This window comes from Gobio gobio (assembly GCF_949357685.1).
Source record: "Gobio gobio genome assembly, chromosome: 5".
Lineage (NCBI taxonomy): Eukaryota > Metazoa > Chordata > Actinopteri > Cypriniformes > Gobionidae > Gobio > Gobio gobio.
Window position 1 is genome coordinate 19760641 of NC_137101.1, and position 22516 is coordinate 19783156.

Genomic DNA, 22516 nt, shown 5'->3' on the forward strand with positions numbered 1-22516 from the left:
GTTTATATAGGAGCTCTTTGGACTTCCTCTCCTCTCTGGCTAAAATAGTGGTGCTTATAAATATCATTGTAATTGCCATGGCAACGTGCACAGCCTGGTTAGACATTCCCTCCTTACATTTACAACGGTGGCTGTCTCCGTTAGCGATAACACTGCGTGTAGGCTCTGTATTTTTTTTTTTGTCTAGCTCTGTATTCATTTACTCATTTAATTTTTTTATTCAGTTGCATACAGTTAGAATATATATTTATATATTTATATGTAAAAATCTCTCTCGCGACATTGGAAAGTGATGATGGTTATCTATGTGCAAAAAACTGTCATGGTACTGTAGCCTTGAATCCATAGGTTGGTTGGTTGGTTGGTTGGTTGTTGGTTGGTTGGTTTGTTAAAGGGGCATCACCACATAGGAAAGTCCATTCGATGTTAGGTTTTAGTAACGTCGGAATGCTGGCACTGCTGAAAGACACAGCAGTAAATCAGACCTGCAGGAAGAAAAAGAAAAAGAAAGAAAGAAGTGTAATCACTTTTGGATCTAAATATAACCTGATTCCTATGGTTTCTATAACTTTTAAAAAGGGCTTTGGAGCATTGGTTGTGCTGAGCTGTCAATCATTTCTGCTCAGCCAATGATGCTTGAGATCCTACCTGGCTCAGAGCAAAAGAACAGCTGTATATTAGAGCAGCTGGCAGGTGGACTTTTTGCGTGCCTTTCCAGGTACTGGAGTTTTCCTGTTGATTTGCCGAACCAGGTCATAGAAGATCTGCAGAGAGAGCGAGAGAAAAAAAAAGAAGGGGAAAAAATAAAAACCCAGTGAACTCATACATGTGCCGTCAGATTGGATGTGTTTGTAAAGAGGCCAGATCTCAGAAGAGACGAGACCCATTTCTCATGATGACAGTCTACTCTAGACCTTTGGTAGTTAAAGTCCCAGTGAACCGGAAGTTGCAACTGATTTTATTTCAGTGCTGTGACGTATTTCCAAGTGAAACGGAATATTGAATAGAGGGCAGGGTTTTACCTCAGCGCTCCTTCTCTCCATCTCTTGCTCATAGCAGACTAACGGTTGGAGGAGAGTGGTTAAGGATATTCAAACCCAAGCCGTCTCACAGACGTCATCGGAAAGGGAACGCCATTCTAGACCAGAAGTTACTTTTCAGATTTTGATTAAATATTCCCACGGCAAACCATTTTTTTCGGTGTATTAACTTGCACGGTTTAATTTATTCACCCTAAGACCTGTTATGAGGGCTAACAAAGTAAATAAGATCGATTTTGATTTCATGAGGACTTTAACTTGTACTTTTTATGTTAGTGTTGTGGTTCAAAGTGTCACTTTTGATCCAAAATAGTTGTGTCAACATAACATTTATAAGCATATAGCGGTAAGTAATTTTTAAAATTAAAGAATACAATTAAAAAAGTACAACAAAAAAACAAACCAAAACCAAGAAACCAAAAAAAAAAACACAAAACAAAACACAAATCTGAAAACAAAATCAAAACAACAAAAAGAACCAAAACTCTGAACAACTAAATGAAATGATGCCAAAAACACAAAAACAAAACCAATTTACCAAACAAAAACCAACAAAACAACACAAATATGAAAAAAAAACTAAATGAAATGAAAACAGAACAAAAAACAAATGTGAAAACAAAAACAAAACAACAAAAAACAGAACTAAATGAAATGCAAAACAAAACCAAGGAACAAAACAAAAACTCAAAACAAAAACACATAATTGATATAAATAAAACGACTAAATTAAGTGAAATGCAAAACAATACCAAGGATTCAAGAAACCAAACAAAAACACACACAAAAAAATACAACACAAAAACAAACATCTGAAAACAAAGACAAACAGAACAACTAAATAAAAAGAAAACCAAACAAAACGCAAAAAACAGGACAACGAAATGAAAACAGAACCAAAACAAAACAAAAATGTGTTTCTTTTTGGCTGCCGACACTCAATCCCTCCTCTCCAACCACCTGTGAGACCATGATCCAGCAACCCACTTGGATGGGTGGATAAAATCAACGTCTATCCTGCATTTTATCGCTTTGAATCCTGTTTCACTCATAAATGTGTCACATTATACTACGTTATACTATTTTCTTTATTTTCTAATGATACAGTGTGCGGAAACCATATGTCGTCTCCTTTCTGGCAATAAGATCACATTTACAGTTAAACATAAGACCAAGCTCCCTACTCTTAATGCGAAGCATATTCAGGTGGTGTTTTTAAAATGTGGCTTTTACAAACAAACGAAATGTGTCTTGGCTCCCGAACTGGGCTAAGTACTACCGCTCTAGACCGAAACAGAGAGAAATCACTCATTCAGAGGTGTGGACACTTCCCCACACAGATGTTCAGCTCCCAGAGGGGACAAAACGGCTCCTGCATCATCAATCAGTTCCACACAACATCTGCAGCTTTTACGCAATGACCAGAGATAAACTATTGTAGCAGACAGAAACATGTTAAACAACACCGGTGATATAGCAGGATTTGTAGGAAGGTCTCTGCCACCATGTGTTGTGTAGAGAAGCAGATTTGGGAATTGAATTGAGAAGGATAAGCTCATAATCCACGCTTTGCCATTCATAACAACAGATGATCTCAGTTATGCTAGATGCAGAAGTACAGGGTGCACCTTACTAAAAGGTTTTGACAATCAGCACAAAGTAGCAAACTTGTGTGGATTAACAGAGCAAATGGGCTTGCCTGAACCCCATTAAATCAATAATGGCTTTTTTCCCCTTCATTTATTGAATGGAAAGTGGATAAACAAACTGATTTGACCATATCGGCAATTCCAACTGAGAGAGAAAGCCGTGCCAGTGTCCAGACTAATGTCCTGTCTAATGAGCTTTTTGCAGCGTTTTGTCCATGGAAACTTTTACACAAAATAACAATATATTTTGCTCCAGCAATGAAAAAAGTTTTGAACAAAACCAAAGCAGAATAAACTGTTGTTGAACAATGCAAAGTGTTAAATACAGAAAAATTACTGGCACTCTACGCCACTTGTACAGTCAAATTAATGAACTTTTGAATTAATTTAAAATTTCATTCTTTCATTTAAAAAAAAATATATATATATATGTATTTTGCACTGTATTTTATATTGTAGTTTATGGCTGAAAAAAGTTTGTTATAATGATCTGTTTTTGGTTACACTTTATTTTCAGGTGACGTGGCTACATTGTAATTACTCAAATAAGTACTGAGTAATATTAATTAACTCCATGTACTTACTATACAGTCATGGTTAGAGTTAGTTACTTGTAATTATGCATAATTGACTGTTATTACTATAGTAAGTACATGTAGTAATGTGTAACTATGTCACCTTAAAATAAAGTCTTGCCCTGTTTTTTCTAACATTGTATTGCAAAATACTCATATATATATATATAAGCTATTTGATTAATATTGAAAAATGCTTAATGCATATTCGGTTATTTTACACTAAAATATTAGCTGATAACTGCACTGTTTCCTACTGTCATTAATTACATAATGATTATTAATGGATTTTTAGTACCTTTGGGCAACAAAAATGAAAAAAAGTGCCTGTTGGAACTTGAGACTGCAAAGAAACATGAACGCTTGTGAAAAGTAAAGCGCTCTGGCTGCATTAACTGAAAGTAATGAATCACTTTGACTGGTCACTCGCAAAGTTTCTCATTATCTTATTGAGAGAGCTCAATAAGCTCGGTATCTGACTTTCCGCTTACGGGAGAGTCTGAGACTTTAATGATGACGCGGGTCTGCCCTTTGACATGAGTAAATGAATAATCCTGAAGCAAAGCGTGATTAAAAAAAAAAAGGCGAAGACCTCAAATCATCACCTTCTGCCCTGCAGTAACCCCTCATAAACTACAAGACGGACTCCAGACCAGCACAGGGGTTTCATATAACTCAACTTGTAAGGAGAACCAAGCAAGCACAGTCATACTGTTATAACCAACTGGACTTTCTAACTGACTGAACTCAAAGCAGCACTATGTCATGTAGGCAGAGTCGTGCTGCTCACAAAAGGGCGCTTTGTGTCTGACTGCCGCAGCTGACTGCCTGCTCTGCTAATGTGTGACTACGCTTTCATGGAGAGATATCACTAGCTGACAATGACACTCTTCTGAGACCCCAACACAGAAGAGCAGCTCCATGGTGACGCCTGCACAGGCATGTCAAGACAACCCAAGACTGACCTGAACTGAAAAGATTGGGGAAAATCATGGCCTACACAGCCTATGTAGATGCGCTGTCAAAACGATTAATCGCGCTTCATCCAAAATAAAAGTTTAAGTTTACATAATATATGTGTGTACCGTGCATAATTATTATTTATATTTCAATACACACACATGCATGTATATATTGAAGAAATACTTGTTATATTTATATATAAAATATGTATATAAAAAAAAAAATATAAAATATGTATGTATGTATGTATGTATGTATGTATGTATGTATGTATGTATGTATGTATGTATGTATGTATGTATGTATGTATGTATGTATGTATGTATGTATGTATGTATGTATGTATGTATGTATGTATGTATGTATGTATGTATGTATGTATGTATGTATGTATGTATATATATATATATATATATATATATATATATATATATATATATATATATATATATATATATATATATATATATATATATATGAATATTCAATGAATATTACTGCTTTTCTTTGATTCACATTTAAATTCCCAGATTTAAAGCTTTTTTTTTTCAAATATTAAAGGGATAGTTCCCCCGAAAATGAAAATTCTGTCATCATTTACTCACCCTCAAGTTGTTCCAAACCTGTATGAGTTTCTTTGTTCTGCTGAACACAAAAGAAGATATTTTGAAGAGTGATTGCAACAAAACAGAAAGAGCAACCATTGACTACCATAATATTTGTTTCCCTACTATGGTAGTCAATGGTTGCTCTTTCTGTTTCGTTGCAATCACTCTTCAAAATATCTTCTTTTGTGTTCAGCAGAACAAAGAAACTCATACAGGTTTGGAACAACTTGAGCGTGAGTAAATTGAACTTGAAAAAAAAAGTGTTTTCATTTTTGGGTGAACTATCGCTTTAAGACAATAGCTATAATAATGCAATAGCTTATATATATGGATTATAAAAATCTACCTGCTGGTAGATGTTGTAACTACACCAATAAAAAACCTTTTGATGGCAATTCAAAAGTAGCCATATATTCTTATAAATGCATATTGGATCATTTACATCAAATCACGCTCACCTCATTGACGTTAATCTTGGACTTTGCAGAGGACTCCAGGAAAGCACAGCTGTTCCACTGGCGGGCGAGATTCTGGCCCTGTTCTTTCCCGACCACCCTCTCGTCTTCCAGATCACACTTATTACCCACCAGGATCATCGGCACCTGAAAGGAAACGCTTCGGCTGAGTTTAAAGAAATAAGATGATACTGTAATTCAATGGTTTAGGGATTAGAACAAAAAAAGTCATTATGCATTTGAGAAGCAGTGACAATTAATTAGCTTTTTCAGTACACCACTGAGGAGTAATAAAGAAGTTGATTAGATTAACAAAAAAACAAAACAATAGTTAAAATATAAGTTCACAAGGGCATGATTTCCTGATGTACAAATGCTTCTCTATTAGTTTTTCATCTAGGGAGGTATTTAGAGACATTAGCAGTAAAATGTGTTGCAAGATTAGCAGAAATCATTCTTAAGGGGCAAGAGTTTGCATCAGCTGTTGTACTTCCTTAATTGGAAAAAAAGATGATAAAAAAAGAAAAAAGAGAGAAGAAACCCCTTTGGTCATTTTGAAGCTCTAGTTGGAATCATATTTGCATATAACACCACAAACACAGCTAAAACTCCCACACAACTCTCAGCTTTTCAAGTGAAACTCAGTCCAGATATAATAGCAGAAGCGAAAGTATGTGAGACAGCATCTGCATTCATTTTCGGATGATACTTTCAAAGCAACAAGGAAATGGACATATTGCGTAAACGATAAAAACCCAAGCAGGTAGCCAAGGCAGAATAAATAACTGAAACGTCCTGTGTTAAATCAGCTGAGCTGAGGAAGTGGACAGAAATAGTGCAGGTCAACTGAGGTCGTCACACTATCATCTTTCTCAGAAACCATTTAGAATGAGTTCCTACACACACACACACACACACACACACACACCTTATACTGGGAATCATTTCCTCCCACGCTCAACAAAGTTGGCCGCAATTCAACCCGAGCCTAGTCGGATTGTGTGGCAAAAGAAACTATATCTTAAGGGAATTTCACACACAGTTATCTGGAGTGTCAAAACAACAGGAAATCAGTCATTTTCAATACAAGTTGATTTTAAGTGAGTTTGATTCATGCATTGATAATGTCAATGATAAAGTTGAAAATGTTGGTTTCATATGGTTTTGAAAAACTTTTTCAACCAAAGTTTTTTTTTTTAGGTATATGAATAATAACTCAAATTCATTAGGTTTTGGGGGTTTCACCAAATTACATTATAGAAACTGAATTTACCTTGCATTGTCATAAAAAGGTCAAACTATGTGATATTTTAACCCTCTGGTATTACTAATTTAGGAGTCACACTTGTGATTCTCAGCGTTCAAAAGCTCAACATTATTTGATTAAATGAATTTTGTTTTAATAATATTTATTCTACATTTAGACGTTATCAAAGGCTACTTCACAGTAGCTGTATTTTCAGATTTTTCGGGGGGGTTTTCTTCATGTAGCAAGTGCCACAAAAGTCACTAAGTTTCAAACCATTGCATGTATCAAATAAAAAAAAAACAATTCAAAGACCAATTTTTGGGGCCCTATTATACACCCGGCGAAATGCGACGATGCCATCTGTTCACCCATGGGCGTGCTGGTCTGAAAACGAGGCGTGTTCAGGCGCATTGTTGGCGCATTGCTATTTTGAGGCAACTGAAAAGGACTGCACCATTGACCAAAAAAAAACCCTGGTCTAAAGTGAATAGCGCAGTATTTTTTGTGTCATTCAAAGGGTGCGTTAGAAATATGCGCATATAGACGGGTGCACAACTTTGCTTGTACACACACACAGGGACGCACAGCACTACACAAACATTTTAAATAATAAAAATAAAAGGATTCCTCTCCGGAGAAGCATTCAGTCTTTCCGCTCGCAAATCCTGCCATGTAAATAGAGAATACGCCATGGTGTAAACGCAACTGGCTTTTAAAGGGAATGGGAGATGAGACTCTGATTGGTTTATTGCACGTTACGTCCAAAACACACCCATGACTCATTAAGACACTAGGTACAACCCTTTTGGACCATGTGCCTGGCGCGCTGACCGTTTTATCCATCATTAAACTAGCAAAAGTGGATTCGGACACGCCCTAAGTTCCCCAGATCGTTAAAATAGGGCCCAAGGACTTACAAGACTGCAAGTCGTGAGGATCTGCAGGGGTTCTTTCTGCAATATTTGAAAAAAATGCCATTCACAAAGCCTACAAATAACATTACAAACAAGAATGCCTACTAGCAACCTCCAGAGATCACTTTTCTGTGTGTGAAAACACAATAAACCAAAAAAATAAAACATTTATAAGTAAACTCAGCTACTAAACGGTTTGGTTGCCCAACCAGACCAATTAAACAGAAAGACGTGTACAAGACGGGAAAAACTCTGCCCTTATGTCAACAAAGACAAGCCTCTTCACAGCTGAAAGGTCACCCTTATTGACAATGGCAAGCATAAGGGCTCAGGGTGGGTGTGAAAAAGGAGATAGTGGTGCTGACGACAGGCTAAGCTGAAAGCTAAAGGTATAAGGGCAGCAGACACTGAGAGTGAGTGAACATGATGGAGTTCTTGTCGATGAAGTGGAGTGCTGGATGAGACTCACATCATCCGTGTCTTTGACCCGCAGAATCTGTTCTCTCAAGTCCTGCAGGTCGTTGAAGGTGGACTGTGCTGTTATGGAGTATACTAGTGCAAAGCCCTGGCCGTTCTTCATGTACAGGTCCCTCATGGCTGTGAATTGTTCCTGAGTGGGAGAGAAAGAGGACGGGGAAGAGCTCAGATAGTGTACGGAGGAGTTGAGGTACTGACAGACAAATTGGGAAAAAATCTCTAAAACACTCCAAAAGATTAATAGGGAGTACAAAGCATGACACGGGTGGATAACATTTTTAAATAACTGATAAGATGTCAACATATTGTGCAAAAACACAGAATTGCGTTAACCCCCCATTGACTAACAAAATAATATGGTAGTCAATAGGGGGCGAGATCTGCTTGGCTACAAACATTCTTCCAAATATCTTCCTTTGTGTACAGCAGAACAAAGACATTTCTACAGGTTTGGAACAACTTGAGGGTGAGTAAATAATGACAGAATTTTCATTTTGGGTGAACTATCCCATGTGTTTCTTGAGCATTTACCTGGAACATGAATTTACTTTTGAATGGTTGTGTATTTTGGACTAACAAAAGAAACAACACAAGAGTGGTGTTTCCTCTTTTTTGGCCTTGTTTACACCTGGTAGTAAGATGCATTTTGGTCGATCGGATCACAGGTAGATGATGGAGACACATTGCCGTTTACACCTGGTGTTTTAATTCAGCGCTTTTGTCCACTTTCAACCACTTCTGTCCTGATTTCTTTGAGAGGGTCTATGTAAATGTATGGGATTTTTTTTTCTTTTTTTTTCCAGATCTTTTAAACTAATGGACAATTTACATATGAATGCGACTGGAGACGACGGAAAAACATATGAGCAGCAGCTTTCGCTTCTGCTCTGACGGTTACAAGACCATGGTAAACGCTGTGAATGCGTGATATAAATCAGGAATGGTGAGAGAACACTGTGCTTGGTACATTTTTCATCTTCAATCAAAACTTTGGTCACCAGCCGACAAAGTTTGAATCCCATCTGGTTAGCACGCTTCCCATAATGTTTATGCGGTAGGTCAGTAGGCTGTCTTTTATGGCAGTTTGAACGCATTTGACCACATCGAAAGCAATTTGGTCGAAAGCATTTTCGACTACCTCTGGAGGGGGTCGAAAGTGGGCAAGCTCAAAACGTTTTAGACACAGTTTACACCTGTATATAGCGTCGTCCAAGCGCAACTGGCTTTTAAAGGGAATGGGAGATGAGACTCTGATTGGTTTATTGCACGTTACATCCTAAACACACCCATGACTCATTAAGACACTAGGTACAACCCTTTTGGACCATGTGCCTGGCGCACCGACCGTTTTATCCATCATTAAACTAACAAAAGTGGAATTGGACACGCCCTAAGTTCACCTGCGCAATGCGCTTAAGACCATGCGCTCAGATCGTTAAAATAGCATCGTCCACTTGTGATCCGATTGACCAAAACGCATCCATACCAGGTATAAACAGGGCCGAAGTTTATAATAAACTTGAGAACATCTTTTCCATTTTAAGGTTTTGAAAGAACCTTAGCTCAGATAGACAGTCCTGTAAGGCCAGAGGCACATCAGTATCTCCGCAGCTTTATTTCCTCTGGGTCAGTGTGCTGAATGTGGTCAGAGCTGCTGAAATCCGCGGAGAATGTAAATGGTTGTCAAAGGTAACGTATAATATGTGTAGTGAAGGAAGGCTAGGGAGGAGAAATAATGATCTTTCTCTCCAGAGGACACAACAGTGTCTCATTAAATGTGCTAGTGAGTGGGCATGAGCTTTGGATTTGTTGAGGAGAAATCCACACAAAAACAAACTCAAGGAATTTTATAGTCTCTTACACTTGTTATGTTCGTGTATATCGTTTGCAGATCGACTAAGTTAGTTCAGGAAACAACAAGTTAAGTCACCTTGAACTCTTGACTTTGTGGTTTCAGCTCACCTACTTTCAAGATTTAATTAAGTTTATGTCCTTGAGTGCAACTAGCATTAGATTTAATAATGATCATTTCGGAGCAAGTGCCAGTCCTACTGTACAAAAACTAGCCAATTTGTAGTTCATATCTCTGACAGTAATATTCTCAGCTCCTTTGGCTCGGTTTCATTTGACCAGGGCTCCATTCTGGGGCAGAGAGCCCAAGGACAACATTCACCATCTGTCAACTACAACTCAGAGTTGTAAAACAGGGGCTTGCAGAACTGGAAACATGTCCCTATCCCCCACAGGGGCCAAAAATGTTCTGAAACCTCCTGCACCTGTAGTTGGACATCCACGAAGATGCACATGTACGCAGCTATTCATCGTTTAGCTTACAGTAGGGGGAGACCGGGGGCAAGTGTAACACGCTAAATTGTACTACAGTCATGACACACACTCAGTAGTAGTTCTCTTTCATCATCTGAGAGAAAACGAGTGTGAATGTTTTACGTTGAGATATTTTCATCAACAACACAAATTCTGTTTAAAAAAAAAATTTTTTTTTTTTTAATGTACAGTTTGTTTCTTCTGCAATCAAAATGATGACTTTGAATCTAAAACTATCAATTTAATCTCCAGGTTGTTGGTTAAAAGTTAACATGGACTTACTGGAAGCTACCAAACAAGATTTTATCTTGGCTGTGACGTCAGGGAAAATTTAAACACTAGTTGCAATGTTATTGTATGACTGAATTGAAAAATCATTACATCTATGATAAGATATACTGTATACATGCATGTTATTTTATCAAAGTGTCTAGTTGAAGACTCATCAGCTGATCAATATACTCCACTAATAAGCACTCTGTACCATATAAAGGTGAGCAATATTCAGTAATATTAATACGATTTTAAGCAATAATAATTGTTTTCATGTGTGCTTTTATTAGAAACAATATATATACAGTATTAGTGCTGTCAAATCGATTATCATCTAACATAAAGGTCTGTGTTTAAATAATATATGTGTGCATATATTTTATGTATGTAATATGTGTGTGTATGTATGTATGTAATATGTGTATATATGTATATATGTGTGTGTGTGTGCGCACACACAGACATTATATATATAATATGTATAGATATAATAATATGTATACACACACATTATGGAAACATAAAGCTTTATGTTAGATGCGATTAATCGAATTGACATATATAAAGCTATTTAATATATCACCTTTAAAGTAAGCTTTAATGTATTGTGTATTAATCTATATTAATGTATTAGAGAAGAAGATATATAATATAATGAGAATGTACAACATGAATCCATTTTCCAAACTGTGTTTTTGTCTTACCCTGAATCATTATGGTACACTTATAATAAGTGTTTATATTGGGACTATTTCAGACCGGTCGGGTAGGAACAGCTGCGGAGGAGCACAGTCCCTGCGTGACTCGCCATAGACATAAACAGAGAGAAGTAGCTCTGGCTGCAATGTTCTTCCGCAAGACGCATGCAGTCCTGTTTATTTAAACGCTAGAGCGCAAAAAGTTACAGCGTTGCAGCTTTAATTTTCAGCAATATTATTGATTGGACTGCACTGACGCTATTGGATGAGAACTGAGCTGAATGATGACATCACTGCTTTCTCCAGAGCTGCTTTATAGATGAATTGAAATCATTCCATAATTGATCATCTTTACACAGTTATTGAACCGAACTGAATTAACACTGAACAGATTTCAGCTGGATAGTGACTGTTTACTATTGTCGTTTTAGAGCTGATTTACAGCAGAATTTAATTCTGTTTGCATCATTGATTCCTAATTTTTTCTGTGTATCACTGTTAAGCTGCTTTGAAACTGTATTGTATAAAACACTATATAAATAAAGGTGACTTGACTTATTATAATATTAAAACTGTAATACTGGCTTAAAATCTTCTTCCTCATGTGAAGTACATTCACACATACACATACTTATTATACCAAAGGTTGCAGATTTATAGTAATCCGCAAGTTATCAAAGAAAGTTCTGATCACAAACTCTTACCGTTCCGGCAGTATCCAGAATTTCCAACATACACTGCTGTCCATCCACCTCCACTTGCTGCAAAAATAGAAAAGCCACAGAAATTGAACAACAAACTGAGAGGCATCGTCAGCTGCATCATTAAAAAACAGCCTCTAATGACATATGAGCCTGTACTGTTTATGAGCGCTCATCATTGCCGCCTCCCGCAGAGTTCTATATGGAACATTCCAGCACGGCCAACTTCCTGCGGTCTCTAATTGAGGTGGCAGCACACTTTCTGTGTTAATCACTAATTTAAAGTGGGGGTTTATTACACACAAAAAGACAATGACACTTCCAAATTGCTTTTTTTTTGTGACATATAAATATCAAAATGGTTATATGTGCTATCATGTACAGATCATAGTGCTTCCTGATCTGATTTCAATATAATTATAGAAATAATGGTTCTCCAGTTTGTATACAATGGTTCCCAGAATGTATTTAAGTCACTTAAGCCACATTGAAAATAAATTAATAAATTATAGCACAATTGGTTTCAAATTACTTAGTTACACTAGTTGTCACATGCTAGTGTGTTTATAGTTAATGTGATGAACTGACTTCTCATACCAAAAAACAAGTTTGTTTAAAAAAAAAAACTGGCTTATTTTTCTTAATAAACGTAATGAAATCCATATTTTAAGATATTTTAGGCATGACTTAAGTGTCTAAAAATATCCAAATATATCTGGGGCCACTGTATAGATTGAATAAAATCTACAGGAATTCAATCTCATACTGTACGTCAACACCGGCAAGCCTCGCCTACAGGAAGTGCCCATGGGACAGCAGCATAAGCTATGGCGAGGAAGGGAGGTGCTGGTCAAGATGGGACTTCCTTTTAGTGTTTGAGTGAAGGTTCATTTTTAGACACGGCCTTTGTCTCAGGGCCTTGGACAGAGGCCATTAAAATATAAACATCATCGAACACAGCAGAATGAGTGCGGGGGTCGATGAGACATCCCACAAACACACACACAGCATTTGCTTTGACGTGTGTTACTAGGGTGGGACAGTATACGTCCTGTAGAAACGTGTCAATTGATAGAGATTCTGTCATGATATACCCGCAGTGCAAAACATCTGACGCAAGCAGAAAAATTCTACTCTGCAAAGCTGTGTTGCAGATGGGCATTTCCAGTTCATTGATTATAGACAGCTTCATTGATTATAATGGGAGCCATTTAGTTTTAATGCAAAGAGCAGAAGCATTTTGGGTTTGGTGTAACTTTATAAATGTTATATACTGTTATATTTTAATAATATTATAATATAATTTCATTGTTGGGGGTAATACATCACAAGTAATGTGAAGGTGATGATACACGGGGAAACTTTTTGAGCAATGTTGCAGAGCGATGTTGTTTGGGCACTTTCCCATAGAGGATGGGCAACAAATTTCTCACCTGGTTGCCCATTGACGACAACATTGCCCAGTAACATTGCTCAAAAAGTTGCCCCGTGTATCATCACCTTGAGTTATGTAATCAGATTACTTTTTATATATATATTTGAGTTACTTTTTCAAATAAGTAATTCCAGTTTTCCCATTTAAGCTTTCTTTGAGCTGCGCCCCCTACTGTACAAACATGAACATCGTATTTCCTTTAGCCTGAGGCTTATTCATTTCACTTTTGGTGAGAAAGGGCCTTTACATTTGCCCTTAATATATAACTCTTTTGGTTGTTAAAAAACAAACAAGCAAGCCCAGCCCAGGAGAGAAAAAGTACCACAAAAGTAAGGTAACAAATTACTTTCCATAAAAAGTAACTAAGTAACGCAATTAGTTACTTTTTAGGGGGTAATGCAAAATTGTAATGGATTACTTTTAAAAGTAACTTTCCCCAAAACCGTATACTGTAACTGTATATATATATTGGTTATTACACATTGGTGGCTCACACATGGCTCATCCAATGATATTTTGATATAAGTACTTAATTATTATTTATTATTATATAAGGTACTTAATTCACTCAATTATAAAAGTAGTATGGCTTGCTTCATGGTTATGTAATATATCAAATATAAATATAATCTCTAAAACATGCTATATATAGTTTACTGCAAAAGATAAATTGGGATATACAGAGCGAAAGGCCCATTCCACATGTTACTGTACAACATGTGTTGACTAGGAAAAGATTAAATTGGGGTTTGAATCTGGAAACCATTATAAAGACATTGGTTTGACAACTGATGCACAATAAAAAGTGATGCGAACTTGCCTTTCTGTATGAGTCTTCTATTGTGGGGTCATACTTTTCCACAAAGATCCCTTGGACAAACTGAACAGTCTGGAGAGCGAGAGAAGAGAGGGAAAAACAAAGAGAAAAAGACATGCCCATTAAACGTTACGATACTCAAACATGAGCATGTTGACACAGTGCAAAATCACTTTCACTTCCAGTGGCTGATGGGGAATTCCATTCGAAAGGCTCTTAGAGGTTTTGCGTCCGTTTATGACATAAACAAGCCACAGCGTGTCACTATGGTTTTATCTGCCGTGAAAACCACGTAGGTGCTCATGCGAAAAGGGCATTGATGCCACAGAATGGTCACTTCACATAGAAAGAGACCAGGGGCCAGCTGTATAAACTGCTAAGACTGGTCTCAGAAGTTAGACATAATTTTTTTTTTCTTTAAGACTGTTCATAACTTTTTCAGTTACATAAACACATAGATTGGTTTAGTTTGATACCGAAAAGTAAGACTGATTACCCTTAACTAACTGCTTGTTGGTCATGCTAGTCTTATCATAATGGCTGTTTATGCAAGGGTTCCTACGAGTGAAACCTGCACTCACTGGTCAAAGATCAGAAAGCATTCCAATGTTGCCGGGAGACTGGTTACCAAGCAATTAACAACAGATTTAAATATAGAAAGATTTATAGATGACAACCAGAGGTAGGAGGTAAACTGTGCAGGGTGGAAGAATAATTGTGTTGAAACAAAGGACCGAAATAAGGGCGATCAGCTTTGCCGTGACTTCATAGTGCAGGGGTGGCGGAGAATATGAAAATCATGTGATGCTGCCCACAGGTGCGGGGGCTTCAGGGGTGACCTTTGATCATCCTTTTTGATGCGCACTTCACCCAGGATTGATTCATTAATGAGGACTCTGTTTGGACAGGGATCCACACACACACACACACACATGCATATACAACAGAAAAGCATTAAGATGCAGATCAACTGTGGGAGGAAGACAATCGCCTGATGGGAGGGAGAGGAAGAGACTGATAGGGAGAGAGAGAAAGGAGCAAAGGCAGGTGATGTCAGTCACGAGGTACGAGTGATCTCATTGTACAAGCAGTCGCCACATACAGGAGGCTTTGTCCTGGTAGGCAAGAGATCATTTGTTTACCTAATGCCTCAATGTGCACTCAAGATAAACAAACAAGATCCTTGATGAGTGAAGAAATAATGATGAATTTAGATTAGTGTGCTGTGCGCTGTCAAATATAGTCAGCTAATGTTGTCTTTTGTAAAATCTGCCGAGATTAGACTAGTCAATAGCATGATTAAAAGGATCTCAAAAGGTTAGTTCGCCCAAATATATATATATATTAGTGCTGTCAAACGATTAATTTCGATTACTCGCATCCAAAATAAAGTTTGCATTTACATAATATATGTGTGAGTACTGTGTATAATGATTATGTATATTTGAATACACACATACTGTACATGTATATATTTAAGATATAAATGCATGCATATACTGTATATATGCTCTACACATACATATATATATATATATATATATATATATATATATATAAAATATATAAATATAACAAATTTTTCTTAAATATAAACATGAATGTGTATTTATATATAAATAATAATTATACACCGTACAAACACATATATTATGTAAACACAAACTTTATTTATTTTGGATGCGAGTAATCGCAATGAATCGTTTGACAGCACTAATATATACAAATATATAATTTATTTATTTATTATCATTTAAATTATTTATTTATTTTACGTATTTATCTATAGATACGCAAAATAAGTCAAATAAATAACTACGTAAATAAATATATATACAATAAATGTTAATAAATAAATGCATACTGAACATACATAAATACATTTACATACAATAACTTTAATACACCACTTACATAAAGAGAATATTTTTAATTTCTGAATTAATTCCTTTTGATATTTGTTGACAACTGTCCTTATTATAATAAAGAAGAAAAGGCATCAAAATATAAAAAATATATATTTAGAAAACATTTGAAAAGAAAACCTATTTTTTCTTAGGGGAAAAAATCTGCTTTGCTGCTTATCAATATTTGAAAAACATTTGCCTGCCAAATCAAGGTCATGTGGTGCAACCAACATGCAGGCACATGCAGAAAAAAACAAAACAGGAAATGATATCATTCAGAAAGCCCTCATGCCTGAGTGTCAAGGTCAGGTAACTTGATTGTTTTAACAAGACATGGTTAGTTTCGTTTGTAAAATGTCATGTGTTGTGACTCCAAAAATGTTTTTTGTATAAATAAACTAATAAATATCAATAACAAAGTATATAAGTAAAAAATTAAGCATTTTCACATTTTAAGTAGAAAAATAATAAAGTTTTGGCCAAATTATAGTCTCTGCATGTCTCAGCGGTGAATGGCAAGGTGAGATGTCTGCATCGCAAACACACAAAACACCTTTTCCCCTTTACTCAAGAGTGTGGCTAGTTTACTGATTGGCTTTAAACCCGCGAAGAATATATTTTGTAAACAGAGTATTCAATCGGAGCATTCCATTGGCAGTTATAATAGCTGTCTATGCAGTGAACCATGCATCTCTTGCGGTTGCTGCTGGCGGCCCTTCCCTGTCTTCCTCACACTTCATCGGCCCCATGCACCTCAAGGCTGTTGCTGGGTCGCAGAGCACCTGCGGGGGGACATTGTGCATGTGTGCCTTTTTCGGTGTGCTGATGCAGCAGAGTTTAACTGATGTGCTCCAGACAGACAGACAGACCAGACCACGTGCATGAGAGTCAGCTGGCACATATGCTTCTAAGTCTTGTATCCTACAGCTCTGTTCCTCATTCTCTCTGGCTGGTTTACACTAGTGCCTCTCTAATGCACACACACACACTTTCTGGCTCGGTTTCTTACAGTAGCTCTGAACTACGGCCTGCTGCGCACACACACACAAACACAGTGGGCTACAAAAATTCCATATATGGTGAGAGAGATGTGGAAACAAGGCATGTCAATTCAATGGAGGCCACTGATTACAAGGTTCCAACAAAAAGCAGTAAGGATGTGTGAACAAGAGGAGTGTGTGCGTGCGTGTGTGTGTGTGTCTGTGTGTGTGTGTGTGTGTGTGTGTGTGTGTGTGTGTGTACGCATTGCTCTACTCGCAGCGATTAGATCAAATGCACACAGGCACGCTCAGCATGCTGATATCTCAGCAGCCACTTCAAGTGAAAAAGCGACAAATATTGTTGGAGATGAGGGGTATCAAAGGATTAGTAAAGGTCATACTTATATTAAAAAAGCTGTTATTATATTGTTACAATTAAGAAACGGGAAGGGTTTGTTATTGCATTACATTATTCATTTGGGTATTGAAAAAGCACAGGGCAATTTATCATCTCACAAAGAAAATAACTTTGCTGAACAAGAGCCTTAAAGAAATCGTTCAACCAAACAAACTTTTTGATGCCACGCCCCCTCCCCCCTTTTTAAAAAGGCAGCTATATAGTGTTTATGCATAAAAAACATTCATAATGTGCAAGACAAATGATTGTGTATGATACTATGAAGACAGCATGTTATTTAATAAATACAATTAAATTAAAAATGTATTAATTGTTAAAAGAAAAAAAATAAAAATCGCCCTTTACATTGTCATAGTCCAAACAAATTATGAAAATATTTTCTGGAAATATTTACATTGATTACCCACTATTAGATGTATATGTTATGTTAAATATATAAACGTAGAATCAAGCAATTTTGAATTCATTTCAAATTTATTTGTTAACCATTTTTTACAATAAATCATTCCAAAACAACTTATTGCATTAAATATATCTGATAGATACACCTTATACCATTCAAAGGTTTAGGGTCAGTAAGATTTGTTTTGGAAGTCTCTTTTGCGCATTTATTTGAACAAAAATAAACCAGAAACATTATATGAAATATTATTACAATTTAAAACAACAGTCTTCTATTTTAATATATTTTAAAGTGTAATTTATTGAATCCAAAATCTATGTCACATGATCCTTCAGAAATCATTCTAATATGCTGATTTGCTGCTCAACAAACATTTCTTATTATTATCAGTTGAAAACAGTTGTGCTGCTTAATATTTTGGGGGAAACTGTGAACAGAAAGTTCCCAAGAACAGCATTTATTTAAAATATAATTATAATGTAAATGTCTTTATTGTAAAATTCAAACAATTGAATGCATCCTTGCTGAATAAAAGTTTAAGCATGCAGAAATGCGAATGAGATTCGAGAGCTATGGCGGAAGGTGAAAGGTGCCTTTTGTTTTTTAGGCTATCGATGAGCAACAACACATTAGCATGTGCGGTCTCACTCAGGCACACAGAAGTCGGCACAATGCCCATCTGAGTGGATCCGCTCCTGCCTGCAGGCAGATGGGCTCTCTGTGTAAGCTATGGCAATCCATCATTACAGCACAAGCTGACCCTGTTGCTCCTGTCCGACTCTCTGCACTCCCCCGGACTACCTCAGCTCATCTGATGGATAGATGAACAGGGCGTTGCCTAGTGATGCGACAGTTCCTCAAAACAGACAGTTCAAGTCAATGTTTGAGAACGGCCCTACTCGTTTTTGTTTTAGTTGCTGTAGTCAAGGGTGCAGTACCAACATGAACAAACAAACACATGAGTAACCTCTGAACAAGACCACAGGAATCACTCATGGTGACCAAAGATGAATCCATGCCATTAGGTCATACATGCCAACCATACTATATATACCATATAGCTCATAACTCCTGACCACAGTGTGATTTACTCACCACTGTTCTTTTTAAGCTGCTAAATCACACTATAGACCGTGCAGTTTCATTATTCAAACAGAGCACAACAGTCACCAAACGTATTGTTTTGAAAGTAAATGTCCTAATTAAAAGTCCACTGATTAAAAAGTAAATACAAAAATTTGCAAATATTGCGATTTAAAGTAACGGTTTTCTGTTTTAATATATTTAAAATATATAATTTATTCCTGTGATGGCAATCACTTTACTCCAGTATTCAGTGTCACATGATCCTTCAGAAATCATAATATGCTGATAAACATTTCTGATTATAATCAATGTTGAAAAGAGTTGTGCTGCTTAATATTTTTTTTTTTTGGAAACCTTGATACTTTTTTCATGATTCTTTAATGAATAGAACATTCAATAGAACATTATAAATGCTACTTTACTGTTCTATTCAATTGAATGCATCTTTGCTCAATAGAAGTATTCATTTCTTCTTCTTATGACCCCAAACATTTAAAGGGGTCATAGACTGAGAAATCTAATTTTCCTTGATCTTTTGACATATAAGTGGCCATCATACTATTAGAATATCCAGTAAGTTTCCGAACTGAAAACTTCCTTGTTGGTCCAAAAACAGCTTTTATTTGTAACCAAGCCCGGCGACGAAATCAATGTCTGCTTCATCATCGCAACGTTGGCCCCGCCCACAGGCGTGGTAGAGAGATGATGAGGAGAGAAGTCTCTCAGCAGAAACGCCCCTTCAAAGAGAGCGTTCAAATCAGAGGGCTAAAATCTGGGTAGGAAAACCTTTTATTTCTAAATTATGACCATTTTTGATGTAAAAATCATAGTAACATTGTAAGTGCACCACAGGAAACAAAACAAAACAGAACAATGCAGTTCATGACCCCTTTAAATGGTAGTGTATATGAAACTAACATGAATAGTAAGAATTATTTTTTAATTCATCGAATTAAACAATAGCACTCTTTGTACTTGACATTAATGTGCACAGTTTAGGGATCAATTGTGGATTTATAAACTGCTTTAATTTGAATAAGATGAATATGTAAATGTCATATCAAAATTTGAGACATGCAGCGAAAAAAAACCCACTCAATTAGAGACATTAAAACTATCTCCCATACTTTAAAAAGACAAGTGATTTGAATACGTAAATGCACCATTCTTTACAGGACGATTAGTTCATTCATTCCGGTAAGACATGTTTTTTTTTTTCAGGCAGATTTGCGGGCCACTTATAAAGTGGGCGGCCATTGTTGTAGTCTATACAGCTCCATTACAGGACACCAGGCTGACCCCACATAGTAATGATCTGATTTTACAGACCTGTCTCTTTCCTGCTGTCTGCATGGAGCAGGACAGGAGCTTAATGTGAATGCATTTACAACACGATTAACTCTGCATGGCCATTTCATCCAGACCCATCCATAGTGCTCCAATTAGAGTTAATGGACAATAAAAGTCTATGTGCTTTATGCTGAAAGAGGTCTGCGCTGAGAGGGAAGAGGATGGAGGTGAATGGTTCTCACACCCTGTGGCACACATACAGGCAATGGGCTCTTTGTTGGGCCCCGAGGTGAGTGGGTCGGGCCATTGTGGCTGCTCTCCAATGGGTGAGCCATTTGAGTTTACTGGGATGGAACAAACTAGGTCAAAGTGGTGTCAGCGGGACGTTCGGTATTACATGCGGGGTACTAGTATGCTAACGAGCTAAGGAAGCAAACGATGACCTCAATGATAAGAGATAATTCATGAGGAAACAGCCTCTGTTTTTAAACGGCAGGGCAAATGTGGAAATTTTAAGCTAATATTCTCGGCTGGCATGCAGCAGAAATTTTTCCACAGGGTTTTGCCGTTCTGACCTACTGAATTTCTGAAGAAGAGCTGCCGAACTATTTGTGGTTTGCTATTCTGACATATATTATGCTGACTTAATAGAAAATGCCAATGCACTGAGGCACAGTCATTTAGCTGTTTCCGTGACTCAGCTATGTGATGTTTGAGTGGCTCAGAAAGGGCATTGCAACCAACCAGAGGCCGGTTTAGTTCTCACAACCTTTACCGACCTGATTGGAGACAGATGTTCTCCAGGGACGCCGGACAGAACGGAACAGCAGCTCTTTCAGACGGGGAAATTAATTCCTCTACAGTTAGACGATATATGTTTTTTTCCCCATATATAAGATGCAATTTGTTATATATGGTGAGGGAGGTTCGTAAAATGGAGAAACCACAGGCAAGTAAATTTCATATGGATTAAAAAGTCGTTCCAAACCGATTCATTTTCTGTTGAATCCAAAGGAGGATATTTTGAAGAACAGTTTTTGTCCGTACAGTGAAAGTAAACGGGGTCTTTCAAGAAAACACTTACATATATATTTTAAGTTCCGCAGAACAAATAAAATCATACAGGTTTGAAATGACATGGGACTGAATTAATGATCACAGAAATGTCATTTTTGGGTGAACTATTCTTTGAACGTCTCAACCAATGACAAATTCAATGATATACAGTGAGACTGAATTAGGGCTGTCGGAATATCAGATTTTCACTTAACAAATATCAAGGCTAAAATAATTCATGATAACGGTATTGTTGCAATATCTAATAAATAAATAAATGTTATATATGGATACTATAAGGCAAATTCATCCTTCATTATATTTTTCTGTGTGTGTGTGTCGGTGTGGGCATGTTTTTTGTGAAATATCAGGACACAAATGTGTATAATGACATGGGTATGACATGGGTATTACAAAAAGAGGGTGAAATATAAGGACGTTCCCCATGTCCTCACTTTTCAAAATGCTTATAAATCATACGGAATGAGGTTTTTTCACAAAAAGTAAATTGTGCAGTTTCCTGTGATGGGTAGGTTTAGGGGCAGGGCAGTGTAAGGGGATAGAAAATACGGTTTGTACGGTATAAAAACCATTACGCCTATGGAATGTCCCCACATTTCACAAAACCCCCCCTGTGTGTGTGTGTGTGTGTGTGTGTGTGTGTGTGTGTGTGTGTGTGTGTGTGTGTGTGTGTGTGTGTGTGTGTGTGTGTGTGTGTGTGTGTGAGAGAGAGAGAGAGTTTTAAACTTTTTACTTTTTTGGCCAATGAATCAAAAGCATACAAAAATTACTTTTTTTGAGTGAGAGTGTCTCACTTTTACCTGTTATCATCACTGACATGATTTCATGCGGCGGTAGTAGCTACACATTGCGTCATCGTCTTCTTTCCATTTTATGACAAGTGCCAACCAGCATAAAGTTGTAGTACCACCTACTACTATGTTGGAGTATCAACAAGATACTTGCACTGTATTATATGTAGTTTTAAGAGCCCCTTTCACACCGGGTAGTTCTAGGAACTTAATTATAAGAACTAGCCACTAGGGCATTGGTCTCAAACTCAATTCCTGGAGGACCGCAGCTCTGCACAGTTTTGCTACAACCCTAATCAAACACACTTGATCCAGCTAATCAAGGTCTTCAGGATTGCTAGAAAATTCCAAGCAGGTGTGAGATGGAGCTGGTTGGAGTTAAACT

General features: G+C 36.9%; 1 protein-coding gene across 1 annotated transcript in view; it reads right to left on the minus strand.

Annotated features, from left to right (window-relative positions):
• The window catches only part of rap1b (RAP1B, member of RAS oncogene family), a 68796-nt gene that overhangs the window by 249 nt on the left and 46031 nt on the right, over positions 1 to 22516 (minus strand). The window contains exons 3-8 of the mRNA XM_079818244.1: positions 14183 to 14251; positions 11931 to 11987; positions 7923 to 8063; positions 5294 to 5437; positions 649 to 764; positions 1 to 485 (exon numbers count right to left, since the gene is read on the minus strand). The exon at positions 1 to 485 is cut by the window's left edge and continues 249 nt beyond it. Of these exons, the coding sequence (XP_079674370.1) occupies positions 678 to 764; positions 5294 to 5437; positions 7923 to 8063; positions 11931 to 11987; positions 14183 to 14251 (498 nt within the window). The 3' untranslated portion in view covers positions 1 to 485; positions 649 to 677. The remainder of the gene's footprint in view (positions 486 to 648; positions 765 to 5293; positions 5438 to 7922; positions 8064 to 11930; positions 11988 to 14182; positions 14252 to 22516) is intronic.